This window comes from Amblyomma maculatum, chromosome 2, assembly GCF_055883805.1.
Source record: "Amblyomma maculatum isolate TAMU_Amacu chromosome 2, ASM5588380v1, whole genome shotgun sequence".
Lineage (NCBI taxonomy): Eukaryota > Metazoa > Arthropoda > Arachnida > Ixodida > Ixodidae > Amblyomma > Amblyomma maculatum.
This window is the reverse complement of record NC_139345.1, coordinates 213554821-213580300: the sequence shown is the minus strand read 5'-3', so window position 1 is coordinate 213580300 and position 25480 is coordinate 213554821. Positions and strand designations below refer to the sequence as shown.

The window sequence follows — 25480 nt, the reverse complement described above, 5'->3', positions numbered from 1 at the left end:
AGAAAACATTTGGACAGCCCGTGGCGATTCTTCTATGAGGGCTGATCGAAGGCTGGGGCTTATTGATATCTCGCCACTGCTGAAGTCAAGAGTTGTGCCACACTGCTGTAAAAAGTCAACTCCTAGAATAATGTCGTGCGTAGAGCGAGGGAGCACTGTAAATTCAGTTCTAAACTCGTGTCCAGCAATCGCTGCATTTACATAACAAATACCAAGCGGAACCAACGATTCTCCCCCTACACCTCGAAATATGACAGTTCTATCTCATCCAAACATATATTTGCAGCCGAGACGGTTTTTAAAATCTAAGCTCATCACGGAAACTGCAGCACCCATATCCACTAAGGCCATAACACAAACACCATCCACTAACACTTCCAAGCGGTTCTTCAGCGTAACGACTGGTAGAGGAATTGGCAAAATCGACAACCTGGCGACCGCACCTCCATCGGCCGCACACGCTAGTTTCTCGGTGGCAGAGAAGAACGGCAGGGAGAGGGTGAACGTTGGGAGCGGCGGGCAGGAGGAGTCAGGCTGCGGTCAGAAGCTGGTGAGTCATTGCGGGGTGGTGCGTAGCAGTAGGACCCCGAAGGAGGGAGATAGGTCGGGTCACGGACTTGTGGATTCACGGTAGAACGACAATTTGACCACTGACACTGGTAGCGTGGTGCCGGGTTCCGGCGGTGGCAGAATCTGGAGATGGGGCCAAGCATACCACATCGGTAACATACTGGTGGTTCACGAGCACGGTCCAAATAATAGTCCTCGGAAACAGGATCGAAGCAATCAGCAAAGTCCAGCCACTGGGGTTGTTGCGGAGGAGGTGGCGCACTGTAGTGAAAACGAGCTAGGGGAGCAGAGCCGTATGAGTCGTTTCGGTGGTCACGGATGGGAGGAGGAGCGGCAGAACCCCAAGAAGAAGAGTGCTGGATGGGAGCTGCCTGCAGGGAGCAGCTATCATAGGGGATTGCACTGCGTTTCACAACATCTTGATGGCGGGAGAGTTCATCACGGACAATTTGGCGAATCATGTTGGCCAAATGCGGAGGCTCATGTGAATGCTCATGAGAATCCACGCTTGCAACAGTGGTCGCATTAGGCAGACGGCCGAATTTCGAAGTTATGCGACGCAGCTTTAAAGTTTCGAACGTACGACAGTGCTTGATCATGGCCATGGGAGAATCTAAGTTTTCTTTTGTAATTAAAAAGTTAAATACCTCCACCGCGATGCCCTTTAAGAGGTGGCCAACTCTGTCTTTGTCAGACATGCTCGGTTTTACCGCTTTGCAGAGTTTTAGGACCTTTTCAATGTACATTGTGCATGTTTCGCCAGGCACTTGGGCTCGCTGGAATAAAGTCTGCTCAACGCATTTCCGTTTTGCCGTGGTATCCCCGTAACAATTTCGAATCTCCTCTTCAAAACGATCCCAGCTCGTTAGGGATGCGTCATGGATCTCAAACTGTGCATGTCAGGGCTGTGGAGTCCAAGAAAAAAACAATATTTGCCAGCTTTACAGTGTCATCCCAGCGATTGTACTTGCTCACCCGCTGGTAATTGGTGAGCCACTCATCCACATCTTCGCCAGCTTTGCCAAAAAAGGTCCGCGGCTCACGGTAATGCTACCATACGGGTGCCGCTAGGCCTGGCTGCTGTGCGTCGCTGCCTTGGATCATTGTGGCAGTCAAAGGGGGAAAGCCCAGCGAGTCGTTGGCTCGAACGAGGTAGAGAAGAGTCTGTGGTGATTGTTGCAGCACCTGCCACCACACTGTTAAGGTTTATTTACAGAGTGATTCTGCAGCTTAGCCTGGTGTGCTAACCAACAGATGGTGAGCTTCTTCTTCCTCAACCTTTATTCTGAAGAGCCTCTTTTTCACACTTCCTTGTCCTCTTCTGTGTGCATGCCTGACAATATCTTCATGCTGCAGCATCAAATCCTATATCGTTAGATAGCTTACCACTAATATAACTGCGCTTCTATACTGGTTATCGTAATTAGTGAATTGTGAATAAATATGAATGTTACGCTACAGCATCAAATCATATATCTTTGGACAGCCTGCATCGAGTACGACTGCACTACTAATATCACTACACATGCTGCTAGGCAAGTTTGTGTTGCATTTTGCTGTGAACTGAAAGCGCGGCAATTTAGAGAGGGATGAACCATAGACAAAGGCAGGCGACCGCGCTGCATACATCTTTTTTTATCTTCAAGTTGTCGTGCTACGTTCTTCACACCTCGCACTGCTTTTTTTTTCTTCAAAATTGTCGGCATATGACGGGCCTGGTCAGCATGGGCGGGTCTTTGAGCGCGCGCTTTAGTCGTTCATTGACTGAGTGTGCATAGTATCACGGGAAGAGACCTTAAGCACCAAAAGGACTCACAGACATATGCACACTTTAAAAATGAACTTATAGGCAGGCTTTATAAAGTGGTTCGTTTTAGAGCACTACATTGGCTTGGGCCGGGCCTCAGAATGGCTGTTTTGCCAGGCTCGGGTCGGGCTAGGGCTTGAAGTTGCGGACCCAGGCCAGGCTAGAGCTAGCTGTGTAATCTTCTTTCGGAAATGAAGGAATCCCAGCATTAAATTTGTTCAAGTGGTTTATGAATAAACCACTGAATGTATATTTGTTAACGCCGAATAAGGGAAAGCTCATTTGTACACCGACTTTTAATCAGCGACATTGGCTTGCCCAAGTTACTTTGGGTGCGCACGCCTGTTCAACGGCACTAACGAAAAAGTTAAAACGAAAAAGCGCAAAACACTGCAGCATGCTCTACTACGGTATAGGTGTATAGGTCTCATGGACCGCTGCAATGCATGACACGAGCCTCGTTTATATGAGCAGGCGCCTACTAAAGTGAGAATATTCGGTAATCAGTGAGCACCAAGGAGGATGTATAGAACTATAGAACCTCCTTGGTAAGCACACTCCGTCGGATCTAGCAGAAAGCACTCTTGTATCCTCTTAATTTTGTGTTTTTGTTACCTTAGTGACTGCCCAGTTGAAGCCTCATAAGAGCCACTGGACCTTTAATCGGCAGGCAACCATCTTTTCAAAGATTGCCTAACATCTGTACGCTACGATAAATGGCATTGAATAAGCGTGTACAACAATGGGAATCTTCGGGTAATCAAGCACAAATACATGCACAATAAACAGGTGTTTTGATTTTCGTCTCCATAGAGATACGAAGTGCGGCATTTATTTATCCCTAGAGGGATTGTAACCGGGGTGGGTACAAAAAAAAATGGTTCACTAGGGTTAAATCGAGCAAAGTGTAAACAAATATATCAGAAGACCTAAGGCAGCAGAATCGATAACTCATATCACTAAAATTCGAAGCAATGACTAGGTACAAAGAACGAAGAATAAGCTATACAGCACTCAGAATTTCAAAATAAATGTATACAGAGAAAGGTACACTTGCGTTACAGTCAGCAACAGTGGAAATCAAAAGGACAGCACAAGGAAATACATTTACCAGAACATAGATTCATGATGTGTTCGACGGAAGTAGTGACTTTTTCACTAGCTGGGTAAACTTTTCAGGTGAGTCTTGTGTTATTTCTAGATCAAGCGTGTTTCACTCACGCACTGCGATTGGAAAAGAGGAATAAAAGTATGTGTTGTTGGAGCATAAGAATTTCTGAAGTATGAGAGCGTGTTTATGATGGCTGTTTCTTGAATGATTGACTTGGATGAAGGCTGAGAGATCCATCTTAAAAGTATTTTGGAGTAGTAGGAATAAAAACTTCAAACAGTGCACCTTTGCTATATCAAACAGTGTGGGGAGGCATACGTGACGTAGTAGTTCACTAGACGAGTCAGTACGGCGATAACTGTTAAATATAAATCAAACAGCCTTGCACCGGGCGCTTTCTAAGAAAGCTACATCATTTTTCACATACGGGAACCACACTATATTGGCACATTCAAGCACAGGATAGAATATGTAGGTTTTTTCTTCTCCTGCCCTTGCTAACACAGGTTCTTTTAGCATAGTTGCCGGGGGCAGTCTGAGTGATTGAGCAAACAACATGCCCCAAGAGCTAATTGCTAATAAGGAGTCATATTTAAAATTCCTATAATCAATAGCTTTTAAGCCTTAAATCTTCATTTGGGATTACGAAACATTTAAGCAGTATCATTTATTTACTTTAAAAATACCATCAGTCCTATTCAAGACTAAGGAGTGGGTTGGTTGCATCAAAAGTACACACATAGTAGTAAACTAAAAAATTACACATAAAATACAGTCATGACCAAAGGAAAAAAATTCGTGAACAGCCTGTCTACAAGCGCTAATTCAGCAGTTCAGATAACAGAGAGAATTACGGCTCTTAGCACATACAATATTATTTATGTCTCACAATCTCTCTTCGGACATAGTGGCTAGTGCATGTGGAAGATGCATATAGAAAATAGGTGGACAGTTCTTCGTGTGATAGCAACTACGTATATCCGAATCTAGCAACCAACTAGCCCAGAAAAGAGCTTTGGTAGTACAGTCTCGCGCTCTTTTTCGGTAATAATTCATACAGTCTTTTGGAAATGTTTTCTTCTACGTGCCTGGAATTTTTGTAGCGCATTATTTGGAATGCTGATTCTTTTATGCACTGTTGTTTGTAAATGAGAACTAAATTTTTTGTGATAAAATAAAAAAACGTTAAGCAGTTCTTTTTTCGCTACAACTGTACATTATTAAGGAGTCCGCTCAGACTGACTGGTGGACCTAGACATGGCTGAGATTTGGTAAAGCGGACCCGGTTCGGTCCTGCTGCATGTCAGCGTGGGTCTTGGCCGGACCCAGACCTGGAGCATTGAGTCCAGGCTGGGCTCAGTCTTCAAACGATGCGCCTGGGTCGGAAAATACGGCCAGCACAGTGCTCTAGTTCGTTTCCTGCCCTTCTCGATGCTGTTATTAAGTGCAGTAGCAACTTAGCACACTGCGCCGCCTACATGAATGAAATCTATTACTCAACTTAGCGAACCATGAAAAAAAAAAAATCAAGGAAATATGAATACTAAATTCGTCATATTTCTGGAGCCGCTAGGTTCCGTGGCATCAAGTCAGCGCTTTGAATTCGCGAGTGCGCGGCTGAAACGCCCGCAGCCGCCGGCAAGCGCGATGAAGCTTGGTTCGACTGCAGCGCCACTCGCCGCGCAAGGCAACGGCGGCGCCGCGCAGCGCTCCGGAATTTTTAAACTGAAGCTGGTTCTAACAACGTTGGCTTGAGGTGCGCCTGTTTCCCTTGCAACAGTTGAACTGAGGGAGGAAACACATATGAGGAAGCGAATGCTCCCACTTCTCTGCTGCCTTCTCTCATCAGAGGCAGTAGCTACTGTTCCATTATGAGAGTGACCACGCACTTAGCATATTTTCTTTGTAAAACTGTCACAAGTGCAGCAGAAGTGTAAAAACACCCGCATACCAGATGATGTTAGCGCATCTTAAAGAACCACAGCTGGCCAAATTGATCTGGAGTCCTCCCCTGCGGCATCCACAAGGCCCATGTGTGTGTTGCTTTGGGACATTCTACCTGTACATACTCTATGCACCCACCTCTTTTTCACAGCCATACCACACATGGGAACTGCTGGCTGCACAGCAGTCACCATTTTTCTCCACTTGCAGCCTTTATAACACTGGGGCCATCAAACACAGGACGGCCATTTTCTGCTCACTGTGTTGCCTGTGCCACTTCACACTGGGGATGCAAGGGGCACAAATACTCCATTTGGCTGATTTATACCTGCAATGCACCCACCCTTAGTGATACGGGAAGCTCGCATTCTTCATGCACCAGCCAGCTTTTCTTTGTACATCTTCAGTCCCAAACTGTTGACAAAGAGATGTAGAATACTGCCTTACCTTCAAGGTGGTCTGTAATGAGGCTTGCCTCCTGGGTAGTCTGCTTAAGCACCTGTCCCAGAGGTTGTTCATCGAATAGCTTAGCAGTAGGAATGCAGAGCATGACACTAGCTCAAGCAGTAGTTTGGGAGGTGCTGCCAAGACAGTTTGTCCGATTCCTGAATCGAAGGTGGTTGCTGTCCTAGCAGGAATGATGGCTAAGACTCAGCTGTTTATGACAGTGATCTTTTCTTACATCAGTCCAGCTTTCATACCCTACAGGGGTCTTGCTGCTATTTATGTTGCTCTGCAACATTCAAGTTTGAACTCCAAAACATTGCTTGTAAATATGGCCATGTTCCTGTGAGATGTGTGACGGTTCTTCAGTAAACTTCATAACATGGAAGATGGAAAAATTGGTCGGCTACGGTATGTCCTACATGGGGAAAGAACATGAAGACTGACTGACTGACTGGAGGTTTTAAACTTGAGGAGTGAGCTGTGGACAAGCATAAAGGTACTTTGTTGAGCTATTCGGTGCATGATCAGAGGTAAAGGCACTGTTCAAAGGGAACGAGACAAAAGAAGTAGACAGGCACAGCACCGACTCTTAACTAGGTGTACTTATTGCTGGCACGCAATAGATAAGGGAACCTGAGTGCAACCAAAATGTACCACTGCATCCTAGTCTTACAATGAGGTGAAATAAATGCCTACTACCTTTCCCGCTTAGCTGCTGCAAGAAAACTTTTTTTTTTTTCTCAGCATCATAGAAGGCTTGTTGACTCGCATGTCCTTTTTGCAATGAATCGGGCAAGCTTCAACAATTTTCTTTGACAGCACGGTTTTACATTGTTGTCCTGCTCTAAATAGGGGCCAGAAAATTGGGGGAAATCCAAATCCTTTATTCAGCATTTCTTTTTTTTTCATATACAACCAGAAAGAAAGGAGTACTAGGGCAGGAACAAAGAGCTACTATCTTAATAGCTTGACAGAGTTCCTGCTCTTGTCTGTGAAAAGAAAGCAGAGTCAGCTAGGCAGTTGATATGCTTTAACAATGTCCTAGTGGGAAATGAGCAGGAACTAGTCTCTCTGGGAATAGGGAAGTGTCCAGCATGATTGGTGTGGTGAGTGTGTTTTCCCCCATTGCAGTGCTGTGGAGCGTCCTTCCTGGGTGCAGCTGTGTGGCAGTATGAGCGCATGCGACGAGAAGCCCGCTCCATCGTGTCGCAACGCTGGACCTGGGAGCCCAAGCGTGGGCGTTTCCGTCAGCAGGTCAGCCTTGGGGCCCAGCACGCTGGTCTACCTGCACTCACTGGATACAGCCTGTGCTTACTGCAAGATACTAACAAGAGTTATAGCAAAACAGGAATTGCAGATTGAAAGCTACATTTTCATCCTCAGAGGGAGATGAAAGTGCTGCTGGAAGTTGAAACGCTTGCAGTACCCTAGTAAAAGTCTGCTTGCTGTTAAGAACCCAGTTGGCACCAAGGGATGTTTGTCACATGGCACGTTGAACCATGAATGGATAAATAGTACTACAGCAATGTGGCAATTGCCTGTCTGTGGTGGCAACCTTGGGGATGTGAAAACTTTATGTCGCACACTGTAGAGGTCCTGTCGTCTTTCATTCTGTTTCCTTCATTTTTCTGTACTATGGTGTATGATCAATGCAGCTTGCTCAGTTTATTGTTCTTCAGAAAACGAGCTTGCTGTGGCATCAGTCTTAGGCATTTATTTATTTTCCATATCATCAAGTTTTGAGGCATTACAGAGCGGTCAAGCAGAAAACAAAACTTAAACAAAAGTTGAAAGCATGGTGTAAAAGATTGTAGAAGTGTAAAAGTTGTAAAAGAATACAATATTTTAATAGAGACAAATAATGCTAATTTTATTTATTATTTATTTATTTTATTTATAATGTACTGCAGGCTGAGCTCCCAAGCAGGAGTGGCATACAATTACATAAAATTCAGAAAAGCATGAAAGCACAAGGTACAAAACACACCCAACACTTTAGTTGACCTGTGGAAGTGGTTATTACTGCACGTAGAATATGAGCCAACAAAAAAAAAAACTGACGCAATCAAAACCGACACCCAAGAACTGGCAGGAGACAAGATTTCATAACTCATTACATACCTAAGTCCAGCATATCTAAAGACTGGGGAAGAAGCAGGCAAACTATTCCAATCTGCAATTGTATTAGGGAAAAAGGAGAATTTGTATAAGTTAGTCCTTGCAAAGTGAGGCGCTAAAGAGAGGGTGGCGTGTCTCCTAGTGAGTTTGTGATTACTGAGAGTAAGAGAAATAAAAATTTGCGACGGGGGAATTTTCTTCTTGCTTGGAGAGTGACAATACCATTTTCTGCCATTAATTCAGATACCGAATCGGTGCGACCGTATTTGGAATTAGTAAAACGAACAGCCCGTCTCCGAATTTTTTCAAGAGCATTTATATTGCACATCGTATGGGGGTCCCACACTGTTCAAGCATATTCAAGTCTAGGCCTTATAAGAATTGTGTATGCGAGAAGTTTAACATGAGCGGGAGCGTCCTTAAGCAGGTGTCAGAGCAGGCATAGTTTGCAAAAGGCTAGAGAGAAAATGTTAAAAATATGTGTGTTCCAGCTGAGGCGGTTATTTAGTGTAACGCCGAGATATTTATATTCCTTCACTTCGGTTAAACTGCGGTCCTGGACAGAGTAAGTGTACTGCAGCGGGTATTTTTTTCTGGTTATGCGAAGCAAGACAGATTTTTCTGAGTTTAGGAGCATGCCTCACTCCTGGCACCATTCTAGTATGTTAATTAGTTTGACATTAAGTGTGTGCTTCTTCAGATACTACAATTTCATTAAAGATAACGCAGTCATCGGCGAAGAGACGAATTGTCATAGGATCGTGGATCACATTAACTATATCATTGCAAAATATCAGGAAGAGGAGTGGCCAAAGAACACTACCTTGTGGAACACCGGAAGAGACTGGAAGACAGTCAGAGTTTGAACCATTTATATGTACGTACTGAGAATGACTGGTTAAGTAGGTGGAGATCCAGGCAATGAGGAAACTGGGAAGTTAAAGCTGCTTTAATTTGAAAATAAGTTTGTCATGCGGAATACGATCAAAAGCTTGGCTGAAGTCCAAAAATATAGTATCTATTTGTCCACCTCTGTCAAGGACAGAAGTGAAAAAATGAACAACTGTTGTTAACTGAGTCGTGGTTAAAAACCCCTTTCTGAAGCCATGCTGGAAGGGAGATAGAATATTGTGGTTATTTAGGAAGTCAGAGATATGAATACTCACTATGTGTTCAAGCATTTTACAGGTTGATGACACCAAGGAAATAGGGCGGTAATCAGATACTAACAGTGGGTTGCATTTTTTAAACACAGGCACTACGTGCGCTATCTTCCAGTCACCTGGAAGAGAGGAAGATCTGATTGAAAGCTGGAAGAATAATGAATAATACAATGTAGCTTGCTATAATTGCTCTGCATAGCGCCGGAGAAATGCATTTGGAATACTATCTGGTCCTGGGGATGATTTTACTTTCAACCTTAATGTCATATTAACAATACCCTCATATGAAATAATGTTAGTGTCAAAAGTATTTACTAGGGGTTTAGAGATAGAAAAGACACTGATGAAAGGGCAGTTGAAATGCGATACAATAGCCTCAGGATCTGATATTAAGGTCTCTTCATGTGAAATGTGCTCAATAGGTTTCTTACATTCACTAACAAAGTTCCAAAATTTATCAGGATCTGATTTGATAAAATTAGGCAAGGTAGTGTTAAAATAAAAGTGTTTGGCTGACTGAATGGCATTTGAAAGGGCGCAACAAATTTGGATAAAGTCATGTGAAGCTGTATGGTTATTTCTTGCCCACTTCGCTTTCCTTTTTAAATGTATTCTATCCCTAGTCATCCATGAATTATGTTTAGCAGTCTTTTTTACTTTATTAGGGACGAAGCTGTCAAGACAAAAGAAGCCTACATTTTTAAACTTGTTCCATAACGCATTAATGTCATTACCAGAGAAGTTTTTGAGGTGAGAATCTAGGTAATCTATTATGCTTATGTCATCGACATGAGCGTAATCTTTCACAGTTTTTAGCATGGAAGCGATCTAGGTTGAGTATCATGTAAGTGACTGAGTGACTGAAATAATCTGGTGATCAGAAATTCCCGGATCAACAAAACATTGTAGTTATTTATAAGATGGGGAATAAAAACAAGATCAAGAACAGAGTATGAAGAAGCAGTAACACGTGTTGGTTCTTGCACAACTTAGAGTAGATTGTGGTAAAACATGATATCAAAGATTATACCAGAAGAGCTGTCAGAAACGAAGCCAGATTGTAAACGACTCCAATCAATATCGGGAAGATTAAAATCTCCGGCCACGATAAGTTTCTGGTTGCTGAATTTTTTCATATGCATTTTAAGTTTAAACAAAAAATCAGGCGTCGAATCTGGCGGAAATAAGCCTAATCAAAACAAGAATGGTAATGTGTAAAACCGGCTAAATAACAACATTAAAAAAAAAAAATTTTACATATGGGCTACTGCCGTGTGAGGTGGGTTTATGGTTGTCCGATGGCAGAACGGATCACTGTCGCATCAACGCAACTATTTTTGTTGGCTTTGTGATAGAGCACCCGCCTCGCATTAGCGAGGTGCTGGATTCAATCCCTCGTGCCACTGGGTACCCACCGATTGTTCTCAAATGTCAAATGTCCGGGTCCCAGATGCACTTTCGGAAACTTGAATGGAGTGATTAGTCACACGACGTGCCTTTACATCCTCTTCTGTTGGTTCCCGCAATGGGTACAAGATTTCCCTCTGCCTGGTGCTCAGCTCTTGGCTAGTTGAACACCTGGAAAAGGGGTCATGGTCCAAATAGTTGTGCCAATGGGACAGTGATCCGTTCTGCCATCGGACAACCATAGGTCCGCCTCGTGTGGCAGAAGCCCATATGGGAGCTTAGTCAGCAGTGTTGCAGCACAAATCAGTAGAATATGCTATGTCGATACAGTAGCTGCGATGGAACAAACGAGCAAGGGAATGTACACAGCAACAAAATCCCTTACATACTTTATTTTAGTAGGTTGTTTTTATTGTCATCTCTCATCTACTTGTGGCTGCTTTACGCTGGTGTGATTCCGAACCAGCTGACAAACTACTAGGAGATTTTCATGGTGATGGTTTGCGTGCTAAAGGAATTCCCAGGGTCTAGCAGCTAAGGTGTGTCACCGTGTATAGTGCTGTCATCACGCATCTCTCTCCTCCGGTGTACAGGTGCACACGTGGTGGCAGAGTGTCCCTGAGGGCAGCCGGGTGGCGTATGTGCTGATTGCGACCAATGTGGCAGTCTGCCTGCTGTGGCGGGTGCCCAGGCTAGAGCCCTTCATGGTGCGCTACTTCAGCTCACACCCAGCCTCGAGTGAGTGTTTCACACTACCTCAGCATGCGTAGGCACCAGCAGTGAGGAACTCTGCACCCTAGCTCTTTGCAAGCCCTACTTGTCGGGGGCTACGTGGTTTGCAGCAAAATACTCAGCATGATAAGCCAATGCATTGGGAGGCTCAGCCGTCCAGAGTCACATACCCTACACTATGGTGTCTATCACAGGCACGTGTCGCTCCAGAACACCCTTAATGCAGACATCTCTCAGTAGAATTGGAGAGGATACCAGGAAGAGCAACCTCAGTACAAGGACAGCATAGAGCACAAACAGGACACCATGCTGGGTACATTGCAAATCCAATTTAACAGGATACAAAGCTATACAAACTGATCTATGACAAGCAGTTCATGGCAGCCGAGCATGAATTTGGTAACAAAAACATTACATGTATTCTTGTCTTGCAGCAAGAGATATTACAGAAGTGGATACATATACATTGATCATGATATAACAATGAGTGCGCAAACGAAAGAAAAAAAAACTATAAAGCTAACATAGGTACATATACAGTCGAACCTGGATAATTTTAATTTTGGTTATATTAAACTCACGGAGTGTCCCCTTGAAAATCCCATGTAAAAGTATGGGCCTGGTGCGCTGCAGCTTTGGCCGTACATGTGGCACTGTCTGGGAGGCGCCGCCAAGGAAGGAGGCTGTCTCGATCCACAGCCGTGGGTAGCTCTGGCACTGTGTTCAGTTTTCTTCCTAGTTCCCCATAAGAATAAAAAAATAAAAGCCAACTGAAACAAGAGCCTCTACTTACTGTTTATCTCCAATCTCATATCGCACCCTTTGTTTTTCTTTTCGGCTGCACATTTCCCATGTTTTTTTTTTCCAGGACTGCACGCTATGTTTCTTGTTTCTATGGACCGTTCGCTTGTCTCTATCAAGCGCGCGGCACACGAAAAAAGAAGAGGTAGTTTTTTTTTTATTTATTTACTTTTGGACCCCCCAGCTAGAGCTCTAAGAGTTGTACTATGCATGCATGCTTGGAACCAGCGCTCGACAGGTCTTCGGGCACGGCCTATATTGTAGAGAGCGCGGAGCCTTCCTGCCTAGCAGGAGCTTTTTTGTTTTTTTAACGACTTCCTAATCATAGTTTCCAGCTGTTCTCGGCGCTCGCTCTTGGAAGAGCCTGATGTGGAAGCATATTGAGAGCGAAGCACATTGGAGGAGTGCGCTCTTTCTGACTTGCCACGCGTTCATGGCTCCCCGCAAAGAGAAAACATCATTTAAATCTAGCTCGATTTACTGCTGTGTTTATTGGTGCCATAATAGTTATAAATATACCTCTGGGAAGCAACCAAAAATCAAGTTTTTTTTCGGTTTCCTTGGAAATAATACGAGAGCAACGTGACTCATAGTTAACAGTGGCACCAGGCCTTGCATATGCAACTGGCATCTGTGATATTGCATGGGTTTGCCAACAGCTACATACAACGAAACCGAATTACAATAAAACTCATCTCCAAACTGATGTCATAGAAGGCACTTCTCGTTTGGGCAGCGCATTTTCCGAAGATATCCGAGGGCCCCTTTGTACTGTGAAGTTCCTCGCGCACTCCGCACACGTGCTTGGATTCATACAGTTTCTCACCGCACATCAAGCAGTTATTCTTAAAATAAGTCTCAACATTTTCGATCGCCCGAAATCCGCAGAACAGCACGCACTGCGGAGCTTGCTCAGCCATGCCTGTTTTTCTGCGCATTTCACTGTCACAAGTCACCACTCATTTCGACGCACCGGGTAGAAAATAAAAACTACGGCAGAACTGCCGAGCGCTGAAAAAGCATGCATGGCCTGACGCGTTAGGGCACATCTCGAGATACAATCTAAGCTTGTCCCGTCCTGTGGAAGAGTTTTTTTTTTTTTTCTTTTTTTTTTAAGAGCCTTTTCATTCTCCGACGCTGTACAGTAAAAGCTTGTTAATTCGAACTTCACGAGACCGGGGAAAAGGTTCGAATTATTCGATGTTTGAATTATCAAATGGCCTCGAAAAAACAAACTAGAAGCATCAGCATTACGGTAAATTTATGATATTAGGGAGTTTTAGGATAGGGGAACCCAAGGCTTGGGGCCCCCAAGAAAATAGCGTGCCGTGGCGCAACATTCGAGCCGACCGGCGAGTTTTAGAATAGGGGTTTTCCCGACGCAGCGGAGCGGGGCTTGCGTTTGTCAATTGTAGCGCCCTGACGGTAAACCGTGAAAAGCATTTAAATATATAAAAGCCAACAACGCTATTTTATTAAACAGAAACTGCTGTCATTGTACAAAACTATCTTAAAAATACCAGTTACATAATCTGTTTTCTTCAGACAAGACGAAATCGACCAATCTTAACCAATCCAGGCTGAGTCGGGAAACCTCATTTGAACCTTCCGCTCTTTCCGATGCCTGGTCCCCATGGCAACTAAACGAGGCGAACTCGCTAAGCCTAGCAGCTCGGTAAAACTGGAGGCAATTTGACAATATGGGTAGTTTTATCGCTTAAATTTTGTGGTGCGGGCATCATGAGACATAGCACAAGCTTCTTTGGCCTTTCATTAGCCGTGAACGCGTGACAACATGGAGTGGTAACGACGAATGTGTCCCGAGGCGAGCGGCCGCCGCTTGGCCGGACGCCGCCATGTTCCCCGACCCTATCCGGTGATAGGGTCCACGCTATTTTGCCGAGATAGGGTGACCGTCATCCACTGACTCAAAAACCCAAGGCACGCTTGGGTTCTGCGCATGCGCACTCGCGCCCCGCTATTACCCTATCCCCCTAACCGATAGGGTCCCCCTATTCTAAATCTCCCTATTTACTCGCATAACGAACCTGCTCGCATAATGAACCCATCCCCTTCCGATTTTTGCCCAAGAATTTGAAAAAAAGAAGGCGTTGGTAGTTAGCGCTTCCCTCCGTTTCGCGCTGTCACGGTCCATAATGCATTTCTTGGCAGTGCGCCAAGATGCTGCGAAGTGATAACATCAGGGTCTGTTTACATTTTGACATTAGCTCTAGCAAGGGGGGAAGTGAACTTGGCAGAGTGCCAGCGCTTGTCCGGCTGTGCAAGCTTTGTTTTCAGTACATTTGCTTTATCATGCCATGGGTGATTGGGGCGGGCACCGTCTACTGCCACTCAATTAATTATTGGAACACGCAGTAGCAGCAAACACCTTTTGAAGCGAGCGATTCTAAAAGTCGGCGTCATAATCGCGCCTGACTGCGTACGTTCGCTATTGACTGATGGAAAAAAAATTTTTTTTTCCACAGTGCTTATCCGTATATCCAAATTAGCAGGGTTCAAATTATTGAGCATTTAGTTGTGAGTTTCAGAGGTCGCACGGAAGAGAGAGCAGGCAGCCGCGACCGCTAGCCCCTACCCTCCGGCTCTGCCAGCAGTCGCACCGGTCTTGGCACCAATTAGGCTTTACTCACTCTGCCAGTTTCGCATGCTTTCATCTCTCTCTAACTATGGCGGTCTTCCGCGGATGTGGTGCATTTTTTTGTTTTTTTTGCCATGTAGTGTGTGCCAAGCCGCCCAGACGCGGCGGCATGTAATTAGAATTATCCATAGGGGAACCGACTCGCTTTTGAATTAATGGGCTTTTTTGTACACAGATCTTTATAGGGCTTGGCTGAACCAAGTAGTGCAGTTCAAATTATCCGAAAATTCAAATTAGCGAGGTTTGAATTAGCGAGCTTTTACTGTACTTTGCTCTCGCTTCTGGGGGGGGGGGGGGGGGGGGTCTAGCATGCCGTCTACACGTACACTGCCACCAAGGGAAAAAGCCAGTGCTGCGCATTGCACAGTGGCTTAGTTTTTGTTTTATTTATCTCCTTACTTTCAAAGTGCCATATTGCTCGGTTTACGAATTCCTACTTCAAAGAAAAAAAAACGAAGAGCCACCAGAAGAAGCGCTCGAGTGCCGACGATGCGCTGCACTGAAAGCGGCGGCGACATTCTACCAGACAGCATGAACGGGTAGCGACTTTCTTCGCTTTGCTTTTGGTTTATTTTTCTATACACACACATGGTACATCTGTCTCTTACGGTCGCGTGTGACACCAGGCAGGAAATGACTGAAAAAAGTTTCATTCTAACGTGTTTGCCACTGAGAAGCATAGACTTCGTGTTCGCTCCGCCGCCTCGATCCGACAAGCAGACATACCTGATATGAGCGCGCCGGTTGGAGGTGACGGCACTTGTTTCAGAGCAGTGGCGCCTCCATACCAGCGCACTAGGCCCATAGGAAAGTTGCATCGTATATCGAACTCGGTTTCACCAGGCTGGTCTAGGGCAGCATCGCTCTCTTTCTCTAAAAAGGAAAGGGCGCGGCACTGTGTGTTGTGAACCCACTGTGCGTGGCGGCTGATGTGCGATGTGCATCTCATGTCATTGTGCTGAACGTGTGTAAGCTGTGGAGGCTGCAGGCGTTAAGGAGCAACAGATGTTTTTTGTTTCTTTTTGATAGAGTCGTTCATTCTTGTTGTCATGCTGAACATGCGGCGGCGTATCGTAAGCTATGGCAACTGCAGATGGTAAGGAGCGGCAGATTTTTTTTTTTTGAGAGTCGACCATCCTTGTCATGCTGAACGTGCACTGTAGCGTAAGCTATGGCGGCTGCGGACATTAAGAAGCAGCAGATTTTTTTTTCTTTTGCGAGAGTTGTCCATCCTTGTCGTCATGCTGAATGTGCTGTGTAGCGTAACCTACGGCAGCTGGAGGCGTTAAGAAGCGGCAGATTTCTTTTCTTTTTTCTTCTTTTTTTTTTTTTTTTTGCAGGAGTCTTCTATTCTTGCATCTATGATTCATCAAAACCACGCAGTCAACTGCGATCATGACACCGGCTTTTAGCATTGTTCGCTTCAAATGGCATTTGCAGCTATGATGCTTTCCAGTGATTTTTGTGAAAGTGGACTATGCCCGCCCCAAACACAGCGTGATAAATCGAACCAGGTTTGCGCAGTCAAGCCATCACGGGCACTATGCCAAGTTCGCTCCCGCCACTGCAGGAGCTATCAAAAGTATAGTGAAAAGATAAACACGCTGTGATGTTATCGCTGTGCAGTTTCTTGCCGCGCTACCAATAAATGAGCCGTGGATGTGACAGCCGAAACGAAAGGATGCGCCATCGGGGAAAAAGTGGATAATGGGTTCATTATGCGAGTGGGTTTATTACGTGACAAATACGTTATCGTTTTTCACGATTGCTAGCGGCGTCTCAAGCGATTTTCGTATATCAGTTCGTATATCAGATTATCAATATATCGAACAATTTCGCGATCCCCTTCGAGTTTGATATATCCGGGTCTAACTGTATGAGTTGGTGGATGTGAAAATAATCTAGTTACAGTGTGCACATAAAAAAAAAAAGGAAAATAAAAAAATGCATCATCAGATATGATTTTATTTTATTTTTATTCAGATACCCTAAAGGCCCGCTGGGGGCATTACATAGGGGGGGGGGGGGGGACATAAGCCAGTATACAATTCATTGTTAAAGAAACAATCAATCAAACAAACAAACAACAAAAAAGATCAAACAGAGCAATGGAGATGGTGAAGTAGCACTCATAAACAACACACCCAGAGATAACATAGCATTATATCCTAGAAACTGAGTTTAATGCAATCGCGGGGAAAATTCATGCAAAGGAAAGAAGACAGCGGTAGGAAAAGAGACGGCAGAGTGGTCCAAAACATTTACCGTGAGTGTAATGATTCAAGGTAGGTTTTCAATGCTGACTGAAATAAAGATGATTCTGTTATCGTGGCGATTCTGGGTGGCAGTTTATTCCATTCTTTTATTGATAAGATTAATGGTGAATGTTTGTACTTTTCCGTCCGGGCAAAAATGGGTTTAACTATATGGGCATGATCAACGCGATGTGACGTATGAGGGGCTGGAGAAATATGAGACCAAGTGAACGGAGTGCTATTATGATAAAGTGTATGAAAATACAATAAACGGGTGATTTTTCTGCGCACTGATAGGGATGGCATGTTGAGTGTTTCTTTCAGAGATGAAACGCTTTGATATCGTGAATAGGATGACAAGATGAATTGAGCAGCTTTATTTTGGATGGATTCAAGAATGTTAGGTAGGGTGATTTGATAAGGGTGCCAAATTATTGATGCATATTCCAGAGAAGGACGTACAAGGAAATTATAAGCTTCAAGTCTGGTGTCCCTGTCGGCGAGATATAAGCGACGCTTGAGATAGCCAAGTTTCTTTTGTGCTTTAGACGTAATTTGCTCTATGTGGTCAGTCCATGTTAATGCAGAATTTAGGTAGACGCCAAGGTATTTAATCGAGGAGACCGAGTCTATTAAAGCATTATTTATAGTGTAGATATTGGGAGAAGACTTTGAACCTATGGAAAACTTTATATGTTTAGTCTTTTCTGCATTAATTTGCATCTGCCAGCCACAGCACCATGCCGTTAGCTTGTCTAAGTCAGATTGCAAAGTAGTTGTGTCGTTAGGGCTGCTCATCGGCAAAAAGCCGAACTGTAGAAGTAATATTATCAGTTATATCATTAATGTATATTAAGAATAAAAGCGGGCCTATTACCGTACCTTGAGGGACACCAGACCTGACTGGTGCTGGACTGGAAATAGTACTGTTCAGTTTAACCGCCTGAAGACGATTGGTGAGGAATGCTTCAAGCCATGTTATTGTCTTATTATCTAACTCCAGATTGCGTATTTTCATTAGTAATCGTTTATGAGGTACACGGTCGAAAGCCTTTGAAATATCAATAAAGATGCCATCCACATAATGAATCAGATGCAATAAAGTGTGAATGTCTGTTACTAGTTCGTAAAGTTGAGTCTGGCATGAAAGCTTCGGACGGAAACCGTGCTGATTGTTTATCAGCAAATTGTTTTGGTTCAGGTGGGCCATAATGTGGGTGTAAAGAATGTGCTCGAGCAGTTTACAACTGATTGAAGTTAGCGAAATAGGCCGGTAGTTGCTGAAAAGTGTATTATCGCCAGATTTAGGTATTGGTAGAACATAGGCTAATCTCCAATCATCAGGTACACATCCAGAATCAATTGATTGTTGAAATATAAGGGAAAGTATAACAGCTGAAAACTCACTTGTTAGCCTTAAAAGTTTAGCACTCACGCCGTCGGGCCCTAGGCTAGTCTTCAACGGTAGACGGTCTATAGCGCACTTCACGCCATGGGCGGTGATGATAATGGACAGGTATGCAAACGGGATGCTTAGCCTGGGGAGCGTAAGGGAATCGGAGATTGGATGTTCTTGTGTGAATACGCTGGCAAAGTGCCTGTTAAAGTGTTCGGCGCACTCCTCCATCTGTCCCTGTCGTGGCTGGAATGGACTGATTTTGCTTAGGATTTACCATATTCCAGAACTTCTTAGGATCTGTTTTTAAAAGATTTGGGAGAGTGCAATTAAAATATTTATTTTTTGCATCAGCAACTGTTTTTTCGGCAAGCCTGGAAATTTCCTTGTATTTCTGCCAATCTTCATGGGCATTTGACCGACTAGCTTTTCTATACGCTCTCTTCTTCCTGTTTAGGTGTCTTCCAACATCCCGAGAGAACCATGGGTCGCTTTTACGACATGTTATTGTACATTTGGGCACACATGAATCTTCTATATTGTCACGAAGACAGGGATTTATGGGTACCGGCAACAGGGGCAGATACACACAGTCAAGAGAGAGGTTCCCGAGAAACGGTAGCACGAAGACACAAGCTCAAGAGTCCACAGGGGTTAACTAGCCGAAGCGCGCGAGAGTCTCCAACTTCTTTGTCGTTCAAGCGCTACCTCGAACCGTCAGGTGGCATTATTCCCCCCCCTCGAAAAAAAAAAACCGCAAGCTCACAGAAAAAAAAAAACTGCTCCGGATGGCAAATATGACTTTCAGCGGGTAAAATACGGCTTCATGCGAAGCACATGCACCAGGTCAGACGAGCACTGACGACTAGAACTCGGTACAGTTCCGTCTGGAATAACCTCGTACGTAACTTCTGAGAGGCGACGCAACACTCTGTAGGGTCCGAAGTAACGATTGAGAAGTTTTTCTGACAGGCCTGGGCGCCGGACAGGTGTCCACACCCAGACTTTTTCACCAGGCTGGAACACGACATAGCGATGGCGGTCGTTATATCGGCGTGCATCTGTTGCTTGCTGTTTTGTAATGTGATTACGGGCGAGTTGGCGAGCTTCCTCAGCGTAGTTGGTGAATTCTTCTGCGTCAGCGGTAAGCAGCTGGTCGTCAGCCGCACATGGCAGCATAGCGTCGAGCATGGTCTGTACATCGCGTCCGTATACTAGGCGAAACGGAGTGAATCGAGTTGTTTCTTGGACGGCCGTGTTATATGCAAATGTGACATAAGGCAATATCTCGTCCCATGTTTTATGCCGGACATCGACATACATGGCGAGCATGTCCGCTATTGTTTTGTTTAGTCGCTCAGTAAGGCCATTAGACTGAGGATGGTAAGCAGTAGTCTTTCGGTGATGTGTCTGGCTTAGTTGGAAAACTTCTTCAAGAAGACGCGCTGTAAATGCCTTGCCACGATCAGTAATGACGTATGAAGGGGCGCCATGGCGGAGGACAATCTGCGTCATGAAAAATTGTGCCACTTCGGAGGATGTTGCACGTGGCACCGCCATAGTTTCCGCGTAACGTGTCAGATAATCTGTAGCCACGATAATCCACTTATTGCCAGCTGACGATAGAGGAAAAGGGCCAAGAAAGTCCATACCAATTTGGTCGAATGGTACTAGCGGTGGGGGAATAGGCTGCAGGAAACCCGCTGGCTTCAATGGCGGTGTCTTGCGTCGCTGGCACTCGCGGCAACCTCTAACATATCGATGAACGGTGGCGGTAAGTTTGGGCCAGTAGTAGGCCTGGTGCACTCTGGTAAGAGTGCGTGTAAAGCCCAAGTGTCCAGCGGTGGGTTCATCATGGCAAGCATGAAGGATTTCATCGCGGAGATCTGCAGGGATGACTAGAAGATAGGCTCGGTCACTGTTGCCGGCGCTTTTCTTGTAGAGGATTCCGTCGCGCGTACAGAAGGATGACAAGTTCTTAGCAAACAGTCGAGATACTGTAGAATCGAAACCCTCCAGATGATCGATCACAGTTTTGAGGTCTGGGTCAGCCCGTTGCCGGGCCTTTAAATCAGAGGAACTGATAATGCCAAGAAAATGGGCGTCTTCATCCGTACTGTCATGGGCCAACTCCACGGGTGATCGAGACAGTGTGTCAGCATCTTCATGTTTACGTCCGGATTTATAAACGATAGAGTAATCAAACTCCTGCATACGAAGGCTCCACCGTGCAAGACGTCCTGATGGATCTCGAAGACTAGCTAGCCAACACAAAGCATGATGGTCTGTCACAACTTTAAATTTACGGCCGTAGAGGTAAGGTCGGAATTTCATTGTGGCCCAAACGACGGCGAGACACTCCTTTTCAGAAGTTGAATAGTTTGATTCTGCTCGAGAAAGGGTGCGGCTGGCATAAGCGATCACTTTTTCCTCGCCTTGCTGGTGCTGGACCAGAACAGCACCCAGACCGACATTGCTGGCGTCGGTGTGAATTTCGGTGGCAGCATCCTCATCGAAGTGTGCAAGAACGGGAGGGTTGTGCAGCCGTTGGCGCAGCTCGGTGAATGCCTCCTGCTGCTCGGAAGACCAGACATACGGGACGTCATCACGTGTCAGGCGCGTCAAAGGTTCTGCAATCTTGGCAAAATCGGCAATGAAACGGCGATAGTACGCGCACAGGCCCAAGAAACGTCGGACTGCTTTCTTCGTGGTAGGGATGGGAAAATTGGCTACAGCGGCTGTTTTCTCAGGGTCAGGCCGGACACCGTCAGCGCTAACCACATGACCGAGAAATTTTAGCTGCTGATATCCAAAGTGACATTTTTCCGGTTTGAGTGTCAAATCGGCCGAGCGAAGAGCGTCCAATACCGTTCGCAGCCGCTTAAGATGTTGGTCAAACGTTTCTGAAAACACGATGACGTCGTCCAAATAAACCAAACAGGTTTGCCATTTAAGACCAGCAAGTACGGTGTCCATCATTCTCTGGAACGTCGCTGGCGCTGAACACAGACCGAAAGGCAATACTTTAAATTCATATAAGCCATCGGGTGTCACAAAGGCAGTCTTTTCCCGATCACGCTCATCCACTTCTATCTGCCAATAACCACTTTTTAAATCAATGGAGGAAAAGAACTTGGCGTTGCGAAGTCGATCGAGTGAATCGTCGATACGGGGCAACGGATATACATCTTTTTTTGTGATGTCATTCAGTTTCCTGTAATCAACGCAAAAACGCAGCGTGCCATCCTTTTTCTTAACCAACACGACGGGCGACGACCACGGACTTTTAGACGGCTGAATAACATCATCATTAAGCATTTCCTGGACTTGTGTCCGAATTGCCTCACGTTCTTTGGCCGAAATACGGTACGGCTGCTGTCGAATAGGTCGGGCATCGTCAGACGTTATGATGCGATGCTTGGCGATAGAAGTTTGCCGGACTTTCGATGATGAGGCAAAGCACGGGGCGTACTCCAGCAGTAAGGCACGCAGGGCGCGTTGTTGACAGAAAGAAAGGTCACTGCTAACATCGATGCGGTCTAGAACACTGGGAGTATCAATAACGTCAAACGCAAAACATTCAGAAACTTCCTTTAACAGTTCGCCGAAAGCGATGGCAGTAGAGCGAAAGAGGTGGCGAGATTCATTCGTGAAGTTCGTGACAAGAAGCTCAGAGTGACCATTATTGAGAATAATTAAGCTTCGAGCTGCACAGATGCTATGAGAAAATAAAAGAGAACGGTTGCTTTCAGCTATTATCGGCCCGTCACGAAGCCCGTCGCACACAACACTCACAAACACGCTGGAGCGGGGAGGCACTGAAACACACTCGGCTGAAACCCGTAGGGCGCACGTACGTTGGCCATCGGTGGGGCTGGCAGCCGCTTTCTCCGTTGAGAACGAGACCGTTCGCTGTCGGAGATCGATGATGGCGCCATATTCCCGCAGGAAATCCACACCGAGAATCAAATCACGAGAACATTCCCGGAGAACGACGCAGCTGACAACGAAAGTTGACGTACGAATCTGTATTCTAGCCGTGCACTGTCCAATAGGAGTAATTACATGCCCCCCAGCCGTGCGTATTTGCGTGCTACACCATGGTGTCATAACCTTCCTAAGGGTCGCTGCCAGTTTCCCACTCAAAATCGAAAAGTCTGCTCCGGTATCCACTAAAGCGCTGACATTATGACCATCGATGCACACAGGGATGTCCAGCGATAGCCGGTCTCGTGAACCAAATGCTGTCGTTTCTGCTCCAAAATCTATATCTGTTCTCATTGGGGGGACTTCTTTGTGCTGACCTTTAGCGGCCCCGCCCCCAGAGGTCGCTCTACTCAGTTTTCCCGGTGGGGGCTTGGCGAGCGACCAGGCGGTGCTCGCGGGAAGTTACCAGTTGTTGAAGCGGTTTGCCGACGTGGGGATGGAGACCTGGATTGTCGGCACGCCATCCGGAGGCTCTCTTGTGCGAGGTTGTCTCCAGTGTCACGAGGTAGTTGTCCGAACGTGCGTCTAGGTGTGTTGGTGTAAAAACCCTCCGGTCCGAGTTCCCGATAAGGGCACCACCGGAAAATGTGACCAGGTTCCCCACAGTGGTAGCAAAGGCGGCGGCTCCGAGGGGTCTGCCAGACGTCCGTTCGTCGAAAGTTTGATCGCGGTGGCCGCACGTACCGCGTAGGCTGCTGTACAGGAATGTATTGCATTGGCTGCTGGACGGGCATGCACTGGGTTGGTGGTAATGTAGACAACGGAGCTTGGACGGGAACTGGGCGTCGGAGAATGTCAGCGTAAGTCGGACGAGAATAATCAGGAACAGGGGTACTTTGAGCTTCAGCAACATGCAGAGATGGCTGCGTGACTTGCTGAATCTCTTCGCGGATCATATGTGCGAGAGAATCACTCCTGGGTTGGGACGTGCCACAAACCTTCTGCAGTTCCTCGCGTACAATCGCACGAATAAGATCTCGGAGCTGTTCAGTATTTCTTACAGCAGCTGTAAGAGGCTCGGCAGCAGTCGTAGCGAGGATTGGGCTGTCGTAGACCGCCGAGCGGCGCTGGTGTAGGATCTTTTCCATGGTGACCGCCTCTGTTAAAAATGAGGCAACTGTAGTTGGTGGGCTACGTACAAGACCAGCAAAAAGCTGTTCTTTAATCCCATGCATGAGGTGGCGCAGCTTTCTCTCTTCAGACATGTTGGGATCCGCACGTCGAAATAGTTTCGTCATGTCCTCAACATACATCATGACGGACTCGTTTGGCATCTGTTTTCGAGATTGTAGAGCACGTTCTGCTCGTTCGCGCTTATCCAGGCTGATATACGCCTCTACGATAAGACGGCGGAACTGAGGCCATGATGTTATTGTGCCTTCTCGGTTCTCATACCATGTCAAAGCATGGTCTTCCAGGCAGAAAGTGGCGTTCCGTAGCTTTAAGTTGTCGTCCCACTGATTAAAGGATGCGACTCGTTCGAACTGAGTTAGCCAATCCTCAACGTCTTCATGCGCAGTGCCATGGAACGATTTCGGCACTCGGGGGTTTTGAACGTAAACAGGAGTACCTTGCATGACTGTCGTAGTGCTTTGCGTGGCTGGCCGGAGGCTCGTTGTTGAAGTGGACTCCAAGGGCCCGTGTTCGGGAGGAAGGCCCAGGTTCCTCCGGCTGACGCGATGAACTGGCGTGTCCACAGGCAAAAGCTCGGTGTCGTTGGTTCGCGGAGGGGTGTGCGACATTGAGAGGACAATTACCCAGCACCTCCACCAAAACTGTCACGAAGACAGGGATTTATGGGTACCGGCAATAGGGGCAGATACACACAGTCAAGAGAGAGGTTCCCGAGAAACGGTAGCACAAAGACACAAGCTCAAGAGTCCACAGGGGTTAACTAGCCGAAGCGCGCGAGAGTCTCCAACTTCTTTGTCGTTCAAGCGCTACCTCGAACCGTCAGGTGGCAATATATTTTAGCTGATCTCGAAATAAGCACCAGTTTTCATTAGTTGAACGGCTCGCGAAGCTGGAGTGAAACTCGGTTAAAAAACTATCTAACATGATATTTATTCTTTCGGTATCTGCGCGCGCAGAGTTTAGTATTTGTTTTTTTATTTTTGTTTTTTCAGTGCGAGGTAGAGACAATGAGCAATGAACGGCTCTGTGATCGCTGATTTTTTCCATGACTTGAGTACATGCAAGGTCAGGACTGTTTGTCAGGATGAGGTCTAATATGTGATTTCCGCGAGTTGGTTTATCGACTACCTGGGTGAGGTGATGGTAGTGAAGGCAGTGAAGAAACCGAATGTTTTCTGCGCGATCATGCTGTGTATTAATAGATGAGGTGCTCCAATCTATGGCTGGATAGTTAAAATCACCGCAAATGACTAGAAAACAGCGTGGAAATTTGATCGAGATTTGATCAATTGCGTCACTGAACAGTTCAGAGAAATTAGAGCGGCAGTCTGGAGTAATTGATTGGTAAATTGAGGATGCCGCAGTGCATTAAATGAACCATCCAGTAATTTCCAGATTTCTATGATGTGCAGGAAAATAGTGTATATACGAATCCATTGATGCCTGTAGTGGGACTGAATTGAGCGGGGTACTGTGTCACATGTGTGGTCTAGAAGGATTTGTGAATCAAATTGGTGCTTGTACAGATAAAATGTCATATTCTGATCACACAGATGAAACAATCTAATCAAAAACTAGTCACAAATTAATTCATAATGCTGCTTCTTTTGGTTGGTGTCTCCACCACTCGGAGAAGACCATTGGGAGTGGGGCTCATGGATCAGCGCTACGGAAAACAGGACAAAAGTGGGACAAACACAACACAGTGCGTGTGTTTGTCCTTCAGTTGTCCTGTCTTCTGTAGCGCTGTTCTATTCTCTAATTTGACATGTACCAACCAACTCGTATTCACCCTCTTCCAGAACTCATGGATCAGTTTGTGATTGCTTTTGTGACTAGATTGTTCTGCAGTTTGGCCCCAGATCTCAAAATTAACCAGCCTGGAGTAGGCTGTTGCATAGAATTTGTCATCACTAGCATGCCTACACCCACTGCAGATCGAATGTCTC

The 25480-nt window shown here is 45.7% G+C and overlaps 1 protein-coding gene across 1 annotated transcript in view; it reads left to right on the top strand.

The window, feature by feature from the left end:
* rho-7 (rhomboid family intramembrane serine protease rho-7) overlaps positions 1-25480 on the top strand; it is a 105833-nt gene that overhangs the window by 18423 nt on the left and 61930 nt on the right. The window contains exons 3-4 of the mRNA XM_084595731.1: positions 7011-7133; positions 11161-11305. Of these exons, the coding sequence (XP_084451857.1) occupies positions 7011-7133; positions 11161-11305 (268 nt within the window). The remainder of the gene's footprint in view (positions 1-7010; positions 7134-11160; positions 11306-25480) is intronic.